The sequence below is a fragment of the Aedes albopictus genome, chromosome 1, assembly GCF_035046485.1.
Source record: "Aedes albopictus strain Foshan chromosome 1, AalbF5, whole genome shotgun sequence".
Classification (NCBI taxonomy): domain Eukaryota; kingdom Metazoa; phylum Arthropoda; class Insecta; order Diptera; family Culicidae; genus Aedes; species Aedes albopictus.
In genome coordinates, this window is record NC_085136.1 from 149,355,396 (window position 1) to 149,370,883 (window position 15,488).

General features: G+C 40.5%; 1 protein-coding gene across 19 annotated transcripts in view; it reads left to right on the forward strand.

Moving 5' to 3' along the window:
- LOC109425098 (tropomodulin-1) overlaps positions 1-15,488 on the forward strand; it is a 283,267-nt gene that overhangs the window by 130,993 nt on the left and 136,786 nt on the right. The window contains exon 1 of one of the 19 annotated variants that reach the window (XM_029861767.2): positions 10,474-10,982. The exons of the other annotated variants lie outside the window; for them this stretch is intronic. Within the exon in view, the coding sequence (XP_029717627.2) occupies positions 10,923-10,982 (60 nt within the window). The 5' untranslated portion in view covers positions 10,474-10,922. Of the gene's footprint in view, positions 1-10,473; positions 10,983-15,488 lie in introns of those variants that run through there. 19 annotated transcript variants of the gene reach the window in all.

The window sequence follows — 15,488 nt, forward strand, 5'->3', positions numbered from 1 at the left end:
CCTCCTTTGTAACGGTAGCAACACCGCTGCTCGTCCCCGTGCCCGTTCCGTGGCCACCGCGCGCCACTCGGTCTTGGGTTGGTGCTCAGCAAGGTTTTGGAAACGCGCCTGAGGCCACCTCAGTCACCGTTGGAGAACGGTCCCGCGAAGACCGCTGTCGAGATCTTTATCGAAACTGTCGTGAACCGGCGAGTGGGTATTATTTTCGTGTCACTCAAAAGTTTTTCGGTACACGTGCGTGCGTGTTGATCCATCTGGCCGGGTGTGTGACCATATTTGACCTCTCCGGATGTGGGTGGAGCAGGGGGCGGAACGTGTGGTGTGTTGTGGAAAGCGATACACTACTGCGCTGTCGTCGACTGGATTAATGACCCGACAGCTGCAGCACTAAGCCTAACAAAGAAAAGTGGATTACGACGCGTACAAACCACATGACAAGGATTTAGATTGAGTAGTTCTCTGGGGGAATGTTTCGGCGCTTGGTAAAAGTGACGTCTGAGCGATCGAAGAAGTGCGCGTGTGCAGAAAACAACTAGGAAGTGGCCGATTTTTTGGCAGATTGATTCTATTCTGAATACAAGAGCGAATTAACGCGATCTACGTGCCAAGTTTTGGAACAACCCACGTTACCGAAACGTAGTGCTATGTAAAGTGAATGTATGTGTCTTTGTGTTCACACCAGGGATTGTGGGCTGGAAAATTTCGATCGCTGCCGAGAACAACGGCCGCTTTATTGCGCAGATGAACTGTGAGAAAACATGGTTGCTTGGGCCGGCAAACTGTGGCTAACCGTGTTGAAAGATTTATCCTTCGATGGAAGCAAACTGCACTGCCTTGAGATTGAACTCTTTGGGTCGGGGCAATGCCGAACGATGAACATTGCAGTGATGGTTTTGTAATTTCGGTTCCATCCATAATCGACGCTTTATTTCTTCATTTTACTATTGTCTATTTAAATGTACCATAAGATCCCAGTACACAGGGTCAAATAATTGTCCAAAAAGAAACCAGTGCTCAAACATCTTGACTCGATCGAATTGCTGCTGTGAAGCTTTTGTGAAGAGTGCAAAATTTTTCATCATAATCTGAAAATCGCCAGTAGTGTTTAAACTCAGCAACACATCTCAGCTCTTGCAAAATCCAGCTGTGGCTTCGTTATATATTCACCTTAAGTTGTCAAAATACTAATTCAGGAGGATTAGTTGGCCCTTTTGACTGTTTGATTCATTTATTTTGATATTTATGTTGCCAGGATCTTTCTGACTTCATGTTCATCCTTTATCTTGTGGCCTTACTTGAGGGTTGCGACTGCGTTTTTTTTTTTACATTTTTGTCTTCTTTGGATTATTATTTGGTTTTCCTAGTTTTTTTTTTTGTTTTTCGGCCTTTATTGTGTCTTTTGATTCTTTGTCCATACGATCCCTTCCCCGTTTTGGCATTTTCTGATTTTTACGTTTTTTTGTTCAATTTGTGTCTTCTAGTCGTTTCACTTTGTTTTCGTTTTGCCTTTCTCGTACACTAAGTGTACTGGAAAGGCTATATGTTCACTCCAAAAACGACTTTTGGATAGAAGGCTCGGAGGGTCAAGTCACATATACCAATCAACTCAGCTCGACGAATTGAGGTGATGTCTGTGTGTGTGTATGTGTGTGTGTGTGTGTATGTGTGTGTGTGTGTGTGTATGTGTGTGTACAAATAAACTCACATCACTTTTTGGCAGTAAACCTCAACCGATTTTAATGACCGACGGTTCATTCGACGCGGAATCTGGTTCCATTGTTTCCTATTGAAAATGGTTCGGATCGGTCCAGCCGTTCCGGAGTTATGGCCATTTAGGTGTTCCGGACCAGTACCCTTGGAAGGGGCCATACATAAAAATGTAACAAACACATACATGCGACACATCAAACTGCGGCATTTTGGATAACCTGATGGACAGCAAGCAAGAAAACAGTCTCAGACCATATCTGAACCGATAGTGTTCCGGAACCGGTTCCGGGAGTCCCACCGGAAGTGGCCAAATATGAAAGTGAACCAAATCCATGCATGCGACACATCAAATTGCGGCATTTTGGATAACCTGATGAACAGTCAGCAAGAAAACAGTCTCAGACCATATCTGAACCGGTAGTGTTCCGGAACCTGTTCCGGGAGTCCCGCAGGAAGTGGTCAAATATAAAAGCGAACCAAATCCATGCATACGATATATCAAAGCACGTTTTTTTGATAACCCAATGAAAGGTTGGCATAAAAAAAGACTCAGACCATATCTGAACCGGCAGTGTATCAGAACCGGTTCCGGATGTCCCGCTGGAAGTTCATATATAAAAGTGATCCAAACCCATGCATGCGGCACAGCAGTTAGCAAGAAAACAGTCTCAGACCTTATATGAACCGGTAGTGTTTCAGAACCGGTTCCGGGTGTTCCGCCGGAAGTGGCCGTATATAAAAGTTGACAAAACTCTTGCATGCGGCAAATCAAATCATGGCTTTTTCAACAACTTGATGACCGGTTATTGAGGAAGTAGGCTAAGACAACATTATGGACTGTCACCTAATAAACTTTAGCAACCAAATAGGCTCAGACTATTTAAGAGACTATCGGTAGTGTTTCGCAACCGGTTCCGGGCCGGAAGTGACACCAAACCCATGCATGCGATACCTCAAATCACGGCTTTTTAGGTAACATGATGAACAGTTGCAAGAAAATAGACGCAAGCCCTATCAGTGTGTTACGGAACTGATTACGGAACTGATTACGGGTGTCCCGCCAGAAATGATCAAATGTAAAAGAGAACCAATACATGCGACATATCGATGACTTATTCAGTAACAAGATAAACGGTTAACCAACAAATAATCTCAGACCATATTTGGGAGAACCGGTAGTGTTCCAGAACTGTTGACAAGACGAGTAACGCGTCAGAAGTGGTAAAATATAGAAAGGAACTAAACCATAGCGGCGTTTTTGATAATCTGATGAACAGTCAACAAGAAAATAGTCTCAGGCCACAGTAGTTCGGAATCGGTTGCGGGTGTGATTTTATAGAAGTGAACCAAAACCATGCATGCGATACATAAAATCGCGGCATTTTCAAAAATTTGCCGAACGGTTATCAAGAAAATAGCCTCAAATCACATCAATTTCCGGCTTTTCAGGTCACGTGATGAACAGCTGACAAAACAAAGTCTAAGACCGTATTTGAGACAACCGGAACCAGTTCCAGGTGTCCCGCCGGAAGTAGTCAAACGTAAAATTTAACCAAACCCATGCAAGCGGCACATCAAACAGTGGAATTATAAAGGTTAACAAAATAAATGTCAAAGCGATAAATCAAATTGTGGCTTTTTTGATAGCATGTAAACGTTGGGTAAGATTATAAATGAAGAAATGATCAAAGTCTTCATATATGCGAGAGAGCGAAATAGTGACCAAAGCGATCCTCTTCCTGCGGTGTGAATGTATAGTAGGATGGATCAACGTTTTATACATAAATATAATTTAATCGCGTCAACCTTATACAGTTTTTCAATCTCCAATCTCCTTATGCTTCTAAAATTACTGCTCACAATTTGGGTGCGGCTGGTTGAGCCCTCACTCTTCTCATTGCAATTGAAATTTGAATGGAAAATTTACATTTTCTGCATTTTCCTCGTACGAAGGTTAAATTTTACATGAGTCGTGTTACCAATGATAATAAAATATAGCCTAAAGTGTGCTGGAATAAACATTGGCGAAGATCACAAAGTGATCTGTGATTGTGAATAAAGTTAACCTTCTTCAAGCATTAGCTGACGCTCACCCCGCTGCCGTAGTGGATGGAATGGGGTCACAATGACCCCAATACACGACTAGGGTTAAGGTGGTCAAGCAGTCAACTGAGAGGTCTGATCTTTTTTGCTCTGTTTTGTTGTTGAACATAACATCGGAATATGTATCATCAATAAGTTTCGAAAATCGATGATGGCTTTGTTAAAATTGTTGCTAGTGTAAAGTGTTTTCAGGATTCAGGAACATTATGGCTAACGTCGAAGAAAAGTTTATGAGTACATATTCGACGAGAAAGGCACTATCACCACTAGGTGGATTAATCTGGGTTTTTTTCTTCCTTTTGGTATTTCCCGCTCAAATAACATTTTTAAACCAAATTAACTTCCAGAATTAATCAAAAATATCCCGGGTAGAGGTGAAGTACTGACGATCAAAACGTGATATTGGTTTGATTGATGTAAGAGATAAAAGATCTGAAAATAATAACTGAAAAATGTTCCCGGAACTTCTGGAACAATATCAAAATTTGATATTTCAAGATCAAAGGAATAGCTCGCTGCTATTTATTAGATCTCACAAGATCTAAATATAATCCGATGATGATGCTCCAGGAGTAAATTTCAGATATTGTTTTTTGATCTTCTATCTCTTATGTCAATCGAACCAATATCACATTTTGATCTCAATATCAAAATATGCCATTATTGAGCTCTTTTCCTCTACCCGAGATCCAAAAACCAAAAAAGAATTCTTTTGAGTTTATCATGGCTTTTAAAACCTCTTCAAGACTTATTGGTTTCCAAAATATTACTTGCTTCCTTTCACTTTTACGTTTAGTTCTTTCTGCCTTCAATTACACAGCGTAACAAAAAATAACTTTTGGTCTGTCTCAACAGCAAACTTATGTGTCTCTGACAGATTTTGGGCCGCTGAATCCGAATCCGGGCTCAGATTTGCTCCAACACGTCACAATTTTGAGCTATACCTCAATTTATAGGGCAAAATATGCGATTTAGGGCAAGTTATTAAGCATGGAAATATTTTTTTAAGCAACCAAAAGGTTAATTGATCAATTAACATCTAAATTAACGACTCATGCAAAATATTTCGTTTTTCCAAATCGAATTTGATAGCTTTAAGCGATTTATGTTAGGTACGATATTTCCCATACAAGTCACCCTCCAAAAGTTGCATGCAAGTTTTCATACTAACATAAAATGCCTAAATCTATCAAATTTGATTAGGTAAAACAAAATATTTTGCATGAGTCGTTAATTTAGATTCAGTGGATTCGGATTCAGCGGCCCAAAATCCTTCGGAGACACATAAGTTTGCTCTTGAGACAGACACAAAAAAGTTGCGCTGTGTTTATGTTTGCGTTTAGATCCATTCTACACTGCCTTCTGATTCCTTCGAAGTGTTTTAGTATTTCCAATTTTCTGGTATTCTTTCGCTTGATATTAGGTCATTAGGTAGAAGTACATTGGATAGAAGTAAGTTCGACCAAATGGGTCAATAGGCTGAAGTTCATTAGGCCGAATGGGTCAGTAGGCCAAAATTCCAATTTTCTTCATAAATTGAGAAGATTTTTGGACCGTCTGTGACGTCCTTCACATTTAAAGCAGAGCATACTAATATTTCTCGATCTATGACTTTGGCCAGCTCTATCAGGGATTTTTCCTTTTTTTCTTTTTTCTTCCGAGATATATGCATATAACATAACCAAAGCACTCAAAGTTGCACAAAACAGTGTGCGAATAACTTGAACACTTAGGTAATTTGAACACCCTGCGAATGCACCAACAATTGTAAATCTAGATATAGAACAACGCTGACATGAACTAGTTTGTAACGGTAGTGTAAAGATGTTTTTGCAATTTCTCATCGTAATAGGCTGTTTTACCTCACGCAAGTCTGACAGGAAAAGGCCTAATTTCCCGCACCAAATAAACAGTGCTGTAATGGTTCATTACAGCACTGATTTGCGTTGCGTAATGAACCATTACAGCACTGTTTTTAGTTTTGATCAACTTCTTGATGCTTTCTGAACGCAGTTTTGAAAAATAGTGATAACTACACAGTATAACCTGCTATAATCAGATTTTCTTAAATAAGGCTATGAACATCAGTGTGCAGTTTGATGGGAAAGTTTTGTTAAAAACTAACCTCAAGCGGTAATTTATGAAATTGCATAAAACGTTGTACGCAACTCGGTGCAGAACTCGATTTTTGCAGCACTCGTCGTAATTATCCAACTCGGCAAGCCTCGTTGAATAAATGTACGACTCGTGCTGTAAAAATCTTCATTCTGCATCTTGTTGCGTAAACTACTACTTGCAACGAGGATGGCAGCATTTGTCCTCCCTGCTAAATTACCGAATTAGTGAATGTAAAAATGTATGTGTTTATTTGATCTTTTTAATAAATTTAATATTTTTGATTTTTAGCTGACTAGACTAAATGAGGGGCCCAGAATCAAACGGGTGTAAGTGACCATTTTGTCGATTTCGAGCTGAGCATATCATAAAATTCTTCAGATTATAAGCAATTAGGAAATTTTTTAAGATTGTTCCTACGATGATTGGATAAATTACAATAAATCAGCGAAAATTAGGTTGATTTTGAAACTCCATATATTCTGTATTGGATGAACAATTGGTCAAAAACTTTAAACCTCATTTACTCGAAAGTGGGTTTTTGTCACTTACACCTCTTTGCTTCTAACCCCCTCAAATATTTGTCTGCTGTAAGAATCCTTTTCATCCACATCTCCCTCAACAATGAGGTTGGTTTTTGAGCAGAACTGGTTCAAAATCACGAGCAAAACTGACGGGAATTGGTTCAGAAGCATAAGAAGAACCATCAGCACATAATTCTGCAAAAACAATCCTGGATTATAATCATCATTAAAAGTGGCACCGAATCTCGAAACTGGATGCTTGAATTTTTGAATATTTACCTTAAACATTGGCTCCCATACAAATGTATAGGAATCTCTTAATCCCCTTCTGGTGGAAAATGTTTTTAAATTTTATAGAAACTATTTAAACAAAATTTTGAAAAATAAAATATTTCCGGAAAACTTATAAGCATTCTGTACCAGGATAAAATCACAAGAGACCTCGGCAGGCATTACTATGTGAAATCCAGAATTGGTTCAAATATTTGTTCCGATTTGATTTGTTTTTTAACTTTTGTTGCATTTCTGTAATTTTTTCTCAGGCATTCATTAGGAGAATTTTTCTTACTTTTGATTTGGCCCTTATTATAGGGCCTTTTATCATTTGATTCGTTACGTCTTATTTATTTTTTGTCTTCTGGTATTTACGTCATCATGCACTTTCTGTCTTCATGTCCATTATCCATCTCGTGACATTTTTACTTCATGCGTTTGAACTTTTCTTAACGTAAAGTTTCTGGTTTTCCTAGTTTCTTGGATTTATTTTTTATTTATACTTATAAGCAAATCTACACTGCGTATTTTAGTTTCCTTTATTTTGTTTTTTTTTATTGTCAGTTTTTTTTTTCACCGTTTTAGGTTTTGTTTTTTTAATCATTTTGTCCTATTTTGAATGTTGTAATCGTAACTCAGACTTCTGTCTTCTAGTCCTTTCTATCATTTGGTTTGTTTTTCATTAGTTTTTGATTCCGCCTTTTCTGCCCAAGTAATATTTTTAAATCAATTTGACTTTAAGAGATTAATTTATTTTATTTTTTATTTATTTTTATTTTTATTTACCATTTACATCAACCATCATCATAACCAGCATAAAAGTCTACTTCTACTTGATTTTGATATAATCCTTTCTGCCATTTGATATCCTTCGTCTTCAGTAGTTTTCTTCTTCCAAGTTGTTTTTATCTTTTGATCTGTTTTCTCTTGTCACGATCTCCAGACCCACTTTTCATTTTCTTTTTTTTCTGGTTTTTCTGTTTACTGTATCTTAGGTTATTCATTCTTCACTTTTTTGGGCTATTTGGCCCTCGCCAAAATCATGAAAATTAAAATTAGCACCCAGAGTAGAATTCTGAGCAGAACTGTCTCAGGGCCTTGGGAAAAAAAATGTTCAGAACCCTGACCAGAGTTGGATCAGAATTTTGAACAGAACTAGCTCAGGATCACGAGCAGAATTGACTTATAATCCTGACAGGAATTGGTTCAGAATCCACAGATGAATTTGCCCAGAGCCTTGGTATGGATCAGCACATAATTCTGAACAAATTCGTTGAGAATGCAAAGATTTCGCAACACAAGGACTGAGCAAAGATTAAGGAAAATCTTTGGAAAAACTGGCACTTAATCCTCATCAGAGGTGACTCAGAGTCTTCAAGTCTCAGAGGCGAAATTGGATGCTTGTTTTTTGATTTTTCACCAAATAACGGAGCAAACCTTTAAAATCGGCTTCCATACCTTGCTCCATAGACATGTAGAGGGAGGATCAAGGTGTCCTCTAAATTCACTCCTGGTGAGAAATGTTTTTCAGTTATTCGAAAACCATTTTTAAATGAATTTTCGAAAAAAAAATTCTGGAAATTTGATTAACAACCACCGCTAGGAAAAGGGAAGGGGTTACATATCCTTAATTCCGTAAAAAAGGAAAAGTTTGTTTTTTTTTTGTAAAAAAAATATGTAACTATATTTTTTGTAATGCTCGTCTTACGTGATACATAGCACAATATTGAATGTGTAAAATCAGCTTGAGGACATGAAAAAATAATGCTTATTACCAAAGTTATAACAGTTTCTGAAAAAAAACGTGTTTTCTTTAAAAAGTATGAAAGGTGACTATGATTACAGGCCAACGGCTCAAATGAAAGCACAAACAAACAAAACCGTTACTTGAGGACCCTGTGGTGTTCTTGAACGTTTTATTTTACAAATGAGAACGATTTTTTTTAAACAAAAATCACTTTTTGCAAAATCAAAACAAAACACTCATGTTTATTATTCTTTTTTTTTGAAAAATATTGATCGTTCAACGAAAAATCTGCATCCTATACAAAAATAAAATAGCCCTTCTTGAGGTAAATCTGTATTTCATATAAAATGAAATCTGTACGGATGCTCAAAAATCTGTATAATACAGATAAATCTGTATAAGACACCCCTGGCTGCAACGATAGTTTTTTTATGTAGTTGATGCTGCATGTACAGCCGTACGAATAGCCGAAGTTTGCGATCTGCAGCAGGTCTGGTAATGCTGATTCGGAGAAAGTCATATTAAATTGAGCAGAATGTGTGTAAACCTCCGAGTGCAGAGCGAGTGCACTTACCGTTAGCCTTGCATGATTGTCTAGTAGATCAATGATTCATCGGTGACCTTCCCTGAGATATTGATCTGGTGACTTGGAAGGTAAACGTGATACTGAAGCTCAATTCCATTAGCCTGCTTCCTGTCACCTACAGTATCCAAAACCTACAATCGACATGGCGATAACTTACAAATATCGCTTAGTCAGATCCTTGCTGATCTGTGTTTTAACGTTTGCTTTTGGATCGGAAGAAAACACAAGGAACGGAGGAAGGAACAAGGAACAAGTCAGGAGGGTTTACTGTTGCTTTCCACAGGAGAAGCATCAGGGGTGACAAAGAGATTGACATTTATATCGCCTTATTGGCAACCTACCGCACGTATCACGCCAGGGATAAACTCACTTGCACCTCGAAAAAAAAAACTGTGAACTGGAAACAATCTTGAGAAATTCAAGACGCAAGATAATTTTCGTATATCTCGAAGGGAAGCTCGACAAAAAATGGTGGAAGGGTAAAGATGTGGTAGTATTATAAAACATGTAACATACACAAAGAAAATTGATGTATGAACGAGTTTTACAAATATTTCCCCCCGTTCTCCATCAGATTTTAAATGATATTTTTTTTATTTCATTTGGGGCGAATTTTTTCACAAGTCACAATTTGAAGATCAATTAGTTTTGAAAAGTTCCTAAAGAAAGTCATCATCTATTTTCCTTCAAAAGTTTTGAATGCTCAAACTTGGCGTATTCTTACAGATTTTTTTCATCACCATCTGAGTAAATTAAGACTTTTGAATGACATTTATTGAAATTCTTCTTGGAAACTGCCATTGTTGCAGGTTTCTTGGAAGTCCTGATTTACCCTTAAAATTTAAAATTTGGTACTTTTTTCTGTTGTGTGTCCAAATTTTTCAGTATTTTTAACGATGATTATTTTCATTTTATAAAAATTGTTCATCGAAAACCTTTCACTTGACAGCTATCGCTTCTGATTTATTTCTTGCAGTACGGATGGGTGATACGATTCATAGCTATAAACCATAAGAAATAAGTTTTGCGTTAAAGGAGATAGGCGCAGCTTTAGTGGAAAATAATAAAAATAATCATAATCATTGTGCTTATTATAAAGTTAAAAAAATACATCGAAGTTTTAAAAACTTGGCAGCACTCTAAAATATGGTCCAAAATGTTGAAAATTACCGTTATTATGACACCTGAGACTTGAAAATTTTCCAGAAAAAAAAAACTAACAAAGAAGACTAATTTGAATGAAAAAACGTTTTGAATACAACGTATCGTGAATAGTATCGCTTCGACACTCTGCTAGTACAAAATTCAAACAAAAATTTGATTTAACAAGGAATCAAAAAGAAAGTGTTGATTAAATATGCCTGCATCACGGATCATCCGCCCAATTGTTTCGTCTCGCAGGAAAAGCGCATCGAAATTTTCCTACAGCATGAGAGTTCCGACGAAAACGAGCAAAAAATGAATGCATGTCGCAAATGACACAGAAAAAGAAGAAAGGCTTCATTTTACGCGTTGGAAGTGAAATATCAATTTGACGTGTTTAAGTCAGCGCAAAAGTGGTGCCATAAATTACCAGAATGCTAAAAAGTGATTAATTCGGGAAAGCTGACAGGCACACGAATGTCTGGAGGAGGAAGCGTTGGTGGTTAAAAAAAGAAGGAAAAAATAATAAGGCGGCAGCAGTGATTGCGAATGAGCGTGAAATGAAGAGATTCTAAGACGACGACGGACGAGAGGTGACCCACGGTGAAGTATCATCTTTTCGAACCCATGTGAAGTGTTCCCGATAGGTTGGGGTAAAATATTTATATTTTCGTTTGCTTCTGCTGTGATAAATTGGAGCCGCCGAGACACGCCAACCCAAATGTTGGACAGCATGAGCATGTACGAGGAAGAGTGGACCCGGACGGAGATCATCACCACGGTGGGTTTTTCTTACTGTTTTCAGCGATTATACTGCACCGACTTTATCTCTTTGTAATATAACGAGTTTATAAAAAAAAGTCCTCGCGAATCGAACCAATTTCGGTTCGGCAACCTCCGGGGTAATGTATGCCATCGTAAAGAACTCCAACAAATATGAATTGTTTGAAACTCGTCGAAGAATTTCGACACGAGGTTCAAGAAATAGGTTGCTCTAAAAATATTACATAAACAAGAAACTCGGCTGCATATGTAGCGCACCCGCACGGTAGGTATGGGCGGGAGTAACCGGCTGATTCCGTCCATAAATACACATAAAATTTCTAAAAATATCCAACTTCTTCCTCTTCCTCTTGCATTTCTAACTTGGAGGGCAATGGAAGCCGGGTGCAGTTTGTAGGAAGCTCTGCTGAAGCAATAATGTACGGATGGAAATTAATTGGTATGTGTAGATTGTGGTGGCGTATGGCGCATCGTCGTAATACAATGTGTGGAATACGTATCGCATATGGTAGGATGGAAATCGTTTGTCTTTCTTACAAAATAAGGTGGTAAGGTAGCAACTTTGAGATACGCTGCTTTCGTGTATAATTTATAGCAATTTATGGAATTTCCAAATTAATTCTGATTTGAGCATCAAATGGAGGCGCATGGTCACTAACAGAGTATGATGCGGAAGAACATTAGTATTATTTTGATAATTACGGTTGTAAAGATGTTGGTAACACTAGTTTACAGCATTTTTGAACTCGGTAAGCTGATGATCATTTTTGGTGTAGAATCATGCCCTGAGTTCGAAAACGCGAAAGAAAAAAATTACAGTAGAGCGGAAATTTTTTCGACTTTCCATACAAGGTTGATGATTTGAAATCGATTTTTGTTCTATTTTTAAGCAAAGTCGCTCACTTCAAACATCTCATTCTCCGTAATCAATGCTCTGATTGAGCTGAAATTTTTACTGTAACTCGTCTACATATGATGTGTCAAATAAACGTCGAGAAAGAATTTTTTAGTTGGTTTTTTCTTATTGAAAAAAATACATTTCTTCGAAAAATTTTGGAAATTTTGCTAAAATTTAAGAAGATTGTCCCTTAAACTCGCTAATATCTTGAATTTCATCAATCTGACGCAAAACCTGTATTCAGATGATCGAATGGTATTGTATTCAGCTTTTAATTTATGGAAAAAGATTTAAAATTGGTTGAACAAAACGCAATATATTTGAATTTTCGTAAATTAAATATTTTGAAAAGTTGCTAAACTCGATATTGAGCTAAAACTCAAAAACTGTTCTACTTAAAAATTTTTGAAGGTCGGTTTCGAAATCAGCACTAAATTGTGCTTCAAAAATTTTGGTCGTTGACAGAAGTTCACGACTTTCGTTTTATTTTGTAAACTTGTGTAATCAGCATGATCACGCTGAGGGTAACGGTTTCGATTCCTGATCGGTCCAGGTAAAGGAAATTTTCTTGATTTCCTTGAACATAGAGTATCTTTGTACCTGCTACACGCAATACACATGCAAAATGGCCAATGACACAGGAAGCTCTCAGTTAATAACTGTGGAAGTGGGCAAAGAAGTCTAAGCCAAGAAGCAGACTTCATCCCAGTGGAGACTTTACGCCAAGAAGAAGAAGAAGTGTTGTTATCAGTAGCACTCAGTCTGACAATCGGAAAACACGTCGGAGGCCATACTGTCGGCGCGTTGAAGGAGAATCGCAGCCTGACGTACGTACTGAAGGTGCATAGTCTGGAACAAGTTAAATAACTGCTACAGATTAAGCAACTTACTGACGGTACTGGCATCACTATCAAGAAACACTCGTCTGTCAATCAGGTGGGATACATTGTCACTAATCCCGACACCGTGGGCCTTAGCGACCAATACTAGGCCGAAGATCTCTACCGCATACCTCCTGAATACTCGATGCACATGCTCCGCGGTCTCGTCGCAGTCTGCACACTCTGGACATGCGGGGGAGCCTGCGTGTCCGAATCTGTGCAGATACCACCTAAAGCCTGTGTGTCCATCTACCCTTGCTGGAGGAATCCCATTCGCTCTGCCACTTCAGCATAGACGAGGTTCTGGCGATACGCCTCGCGCCTCTTATGCCGCGTCGCTCGAAGCATTCTTCATCCTCTGCCACCACTAAAGCTATGGGCATCATGCCCGCTAGCACACATACCGCGTCCTTTGAGACCGTGCGGTATGCGCTCACCACCCTAAGGCACATCAGCCTGTGGGTACCCTCAAGTCGCTTCACGTTTCGGTTAACCACTAGCGCCTTCGACCATGCAGCGGCGCCATACCGTAGTATGGAGACCGCTACTGCCGCGAGCAGCTTACGCTTACTCGAGACTATTGCCGAGCTGTTTGACATTATCTTTGACAATGCCATTATCGCCATGCTTGCCCTTTTGCAGGCATATTCTACATGGCTTCCGAATTTCAGTTTATCGTCGATCATGACCCCCAATTGCTTCAGTGAGCGCTTAGAGTTGACCGTGCATCCACCTGTGGTGACCACTGCCTGCTGTTCAGACTTGAGGTTGTTTACCACCACCACCTCCGTTTTGTGGTGCGCGAGTGCCAAATGTCTCGACCTCATCCAATCCTCCACTATGCCAATTGCGTGAGTTGCTGTCAGTTCCACTTCCTCTATCGACTCACCGTATTCCACGAGGGTAATATCATCGGCGAAGCCGACCAGCTTTACACCCGGTGGAAGTTTGAGCCTCAATACGCCATCATACGCCGCGTTCCATAGTACCGGGCCCAAGATGGACCCCTGCGGTACCCCTGCGGTGATTTGGAAGCTCCTCTCGCCTTCCTCGGTGTCATAAATTAGCACTCTATTCTGGAAGTAGCTCTCCAATATCCGGCATAGGCTAACCGGGACTCCTAGGTGGTGTATTGCGCACTCAATGGTGGTCCAGCTGACGCTGTTGAACGCATTCTTAACGTCCAGCGTGACGACCGCGCAATAGCGGATTCCTGTTCACTTCTTTTGGAGCGCTATCTCGGCCGTATTGGTTACAGCCCTAATAGCGTCCACCGTCGATCGACCCTTCCGGAAGCCGAACTGGTTATCCGAGAGACCAGAGTCATCGGGTTTCTCAGTAAAGACCATCAGCCTCGACAGAATGATCCGTTCCAACAGTTTTCCGGCGGTGTCCAGCAGGCAGATAGGTCTGTATGCCGACGACGGGTCGCCAGGTGGCTTCCCGGGTTAGGGCAGTAGAACCAATCTTTGACTTTTCCACCTCTCCGGAAATTCGCCTCTGTCTAGGCACATCTGCATAGCCATTCTGAACATATCAGGCTTAGCCTCGATGGCCGTCTTGATGACTAATGTCGGGATACCGTCCGGACCCGGAGCCTTGTTCAACTTAAGCGACTTTGCTATTGCAATGAGTTCGTCGTTCGTCACCGAGACTACCTCGCTATGGCCGGTTTGGCTATAGGGAACGGGGACCCATGGTCTTGTATCGTGGTGCGGGAACAGCGTTTCCACGATCTTCTGTAGCATCTCTGGGGAGCGTTCTGGGGGTGCTGACGCGCCTTTCGTTTTGGCCATGACTACTCTGTAGGCATCACCCCATGGGGTCGTGTTGGCTGCCTGGCAGAGATTTTCGAAGCACGCCCGCTTACGAGTCTTAATCTCTTTATTCAGTGCGAGTTTAGCCACCCTGTAGGCCTCGCTTCGTTCAATTCTATCCTCATCGGTACGAGCCCTTTGCATCATCCTTCTAGCTCTTAAACAGGATGCCCGGAGTTCTGCGATTTCTGGACACCACCAGTATACCGGTTTGCGTCCATTTCTGGGTAGGGATCGCCTTGACATAGCGGCGTCACATGCACGGCTTAGGGTTCCGACTAGATCATCACTGGATAGATCGTCGGTGTTACTCTCCATAAACAATCGCTCCACAAATGCCGGCTTATCGAATCGCGAGGTCAGCCATCCCCGATGACGGTCGATGACCTTCGGCTGTGGCCGTCTTCCTCCGTGTTCCACTCTGTATCGAATCGCCAGATGGTCACTATGCGTGTATCCATCGTCGACCCTCCAGTCCGAGCTAGGGTTTAGACCCGGGCTCCAGAAGGTCACATCAATGATGGACTCTGCACCATTCCTACTGTAGGTTTTTTTTTGTCGCCTACGTTCGCGACATCCACGTTTAGTCTAGCCATAGCTTCGAGTAAGGCCCAACCTCTCGCGTTAGTCAAGCGGCTACCCCACTCAATCGCCCAGGCGTTGAAGTCTCCACCGATGACCACGGGACTCAATCCCACCATTGCGCTTGTTAACGATTCCAGCATAGACGAGAACTGGTCTATCGTCCACCTGGGAGGGGCATAACAACTGCAGTAGTTACTCCGTTGATCTTCGCTATTGTGAAGCCCTCGTGCGACGTGGAAACTATTTCCTGGACCGGAAAACGACCGGTTGTACAGATCGCCGCTAGCTTGGCCTTATCCGCTACCCAGTTTCCGTTAGCGGGA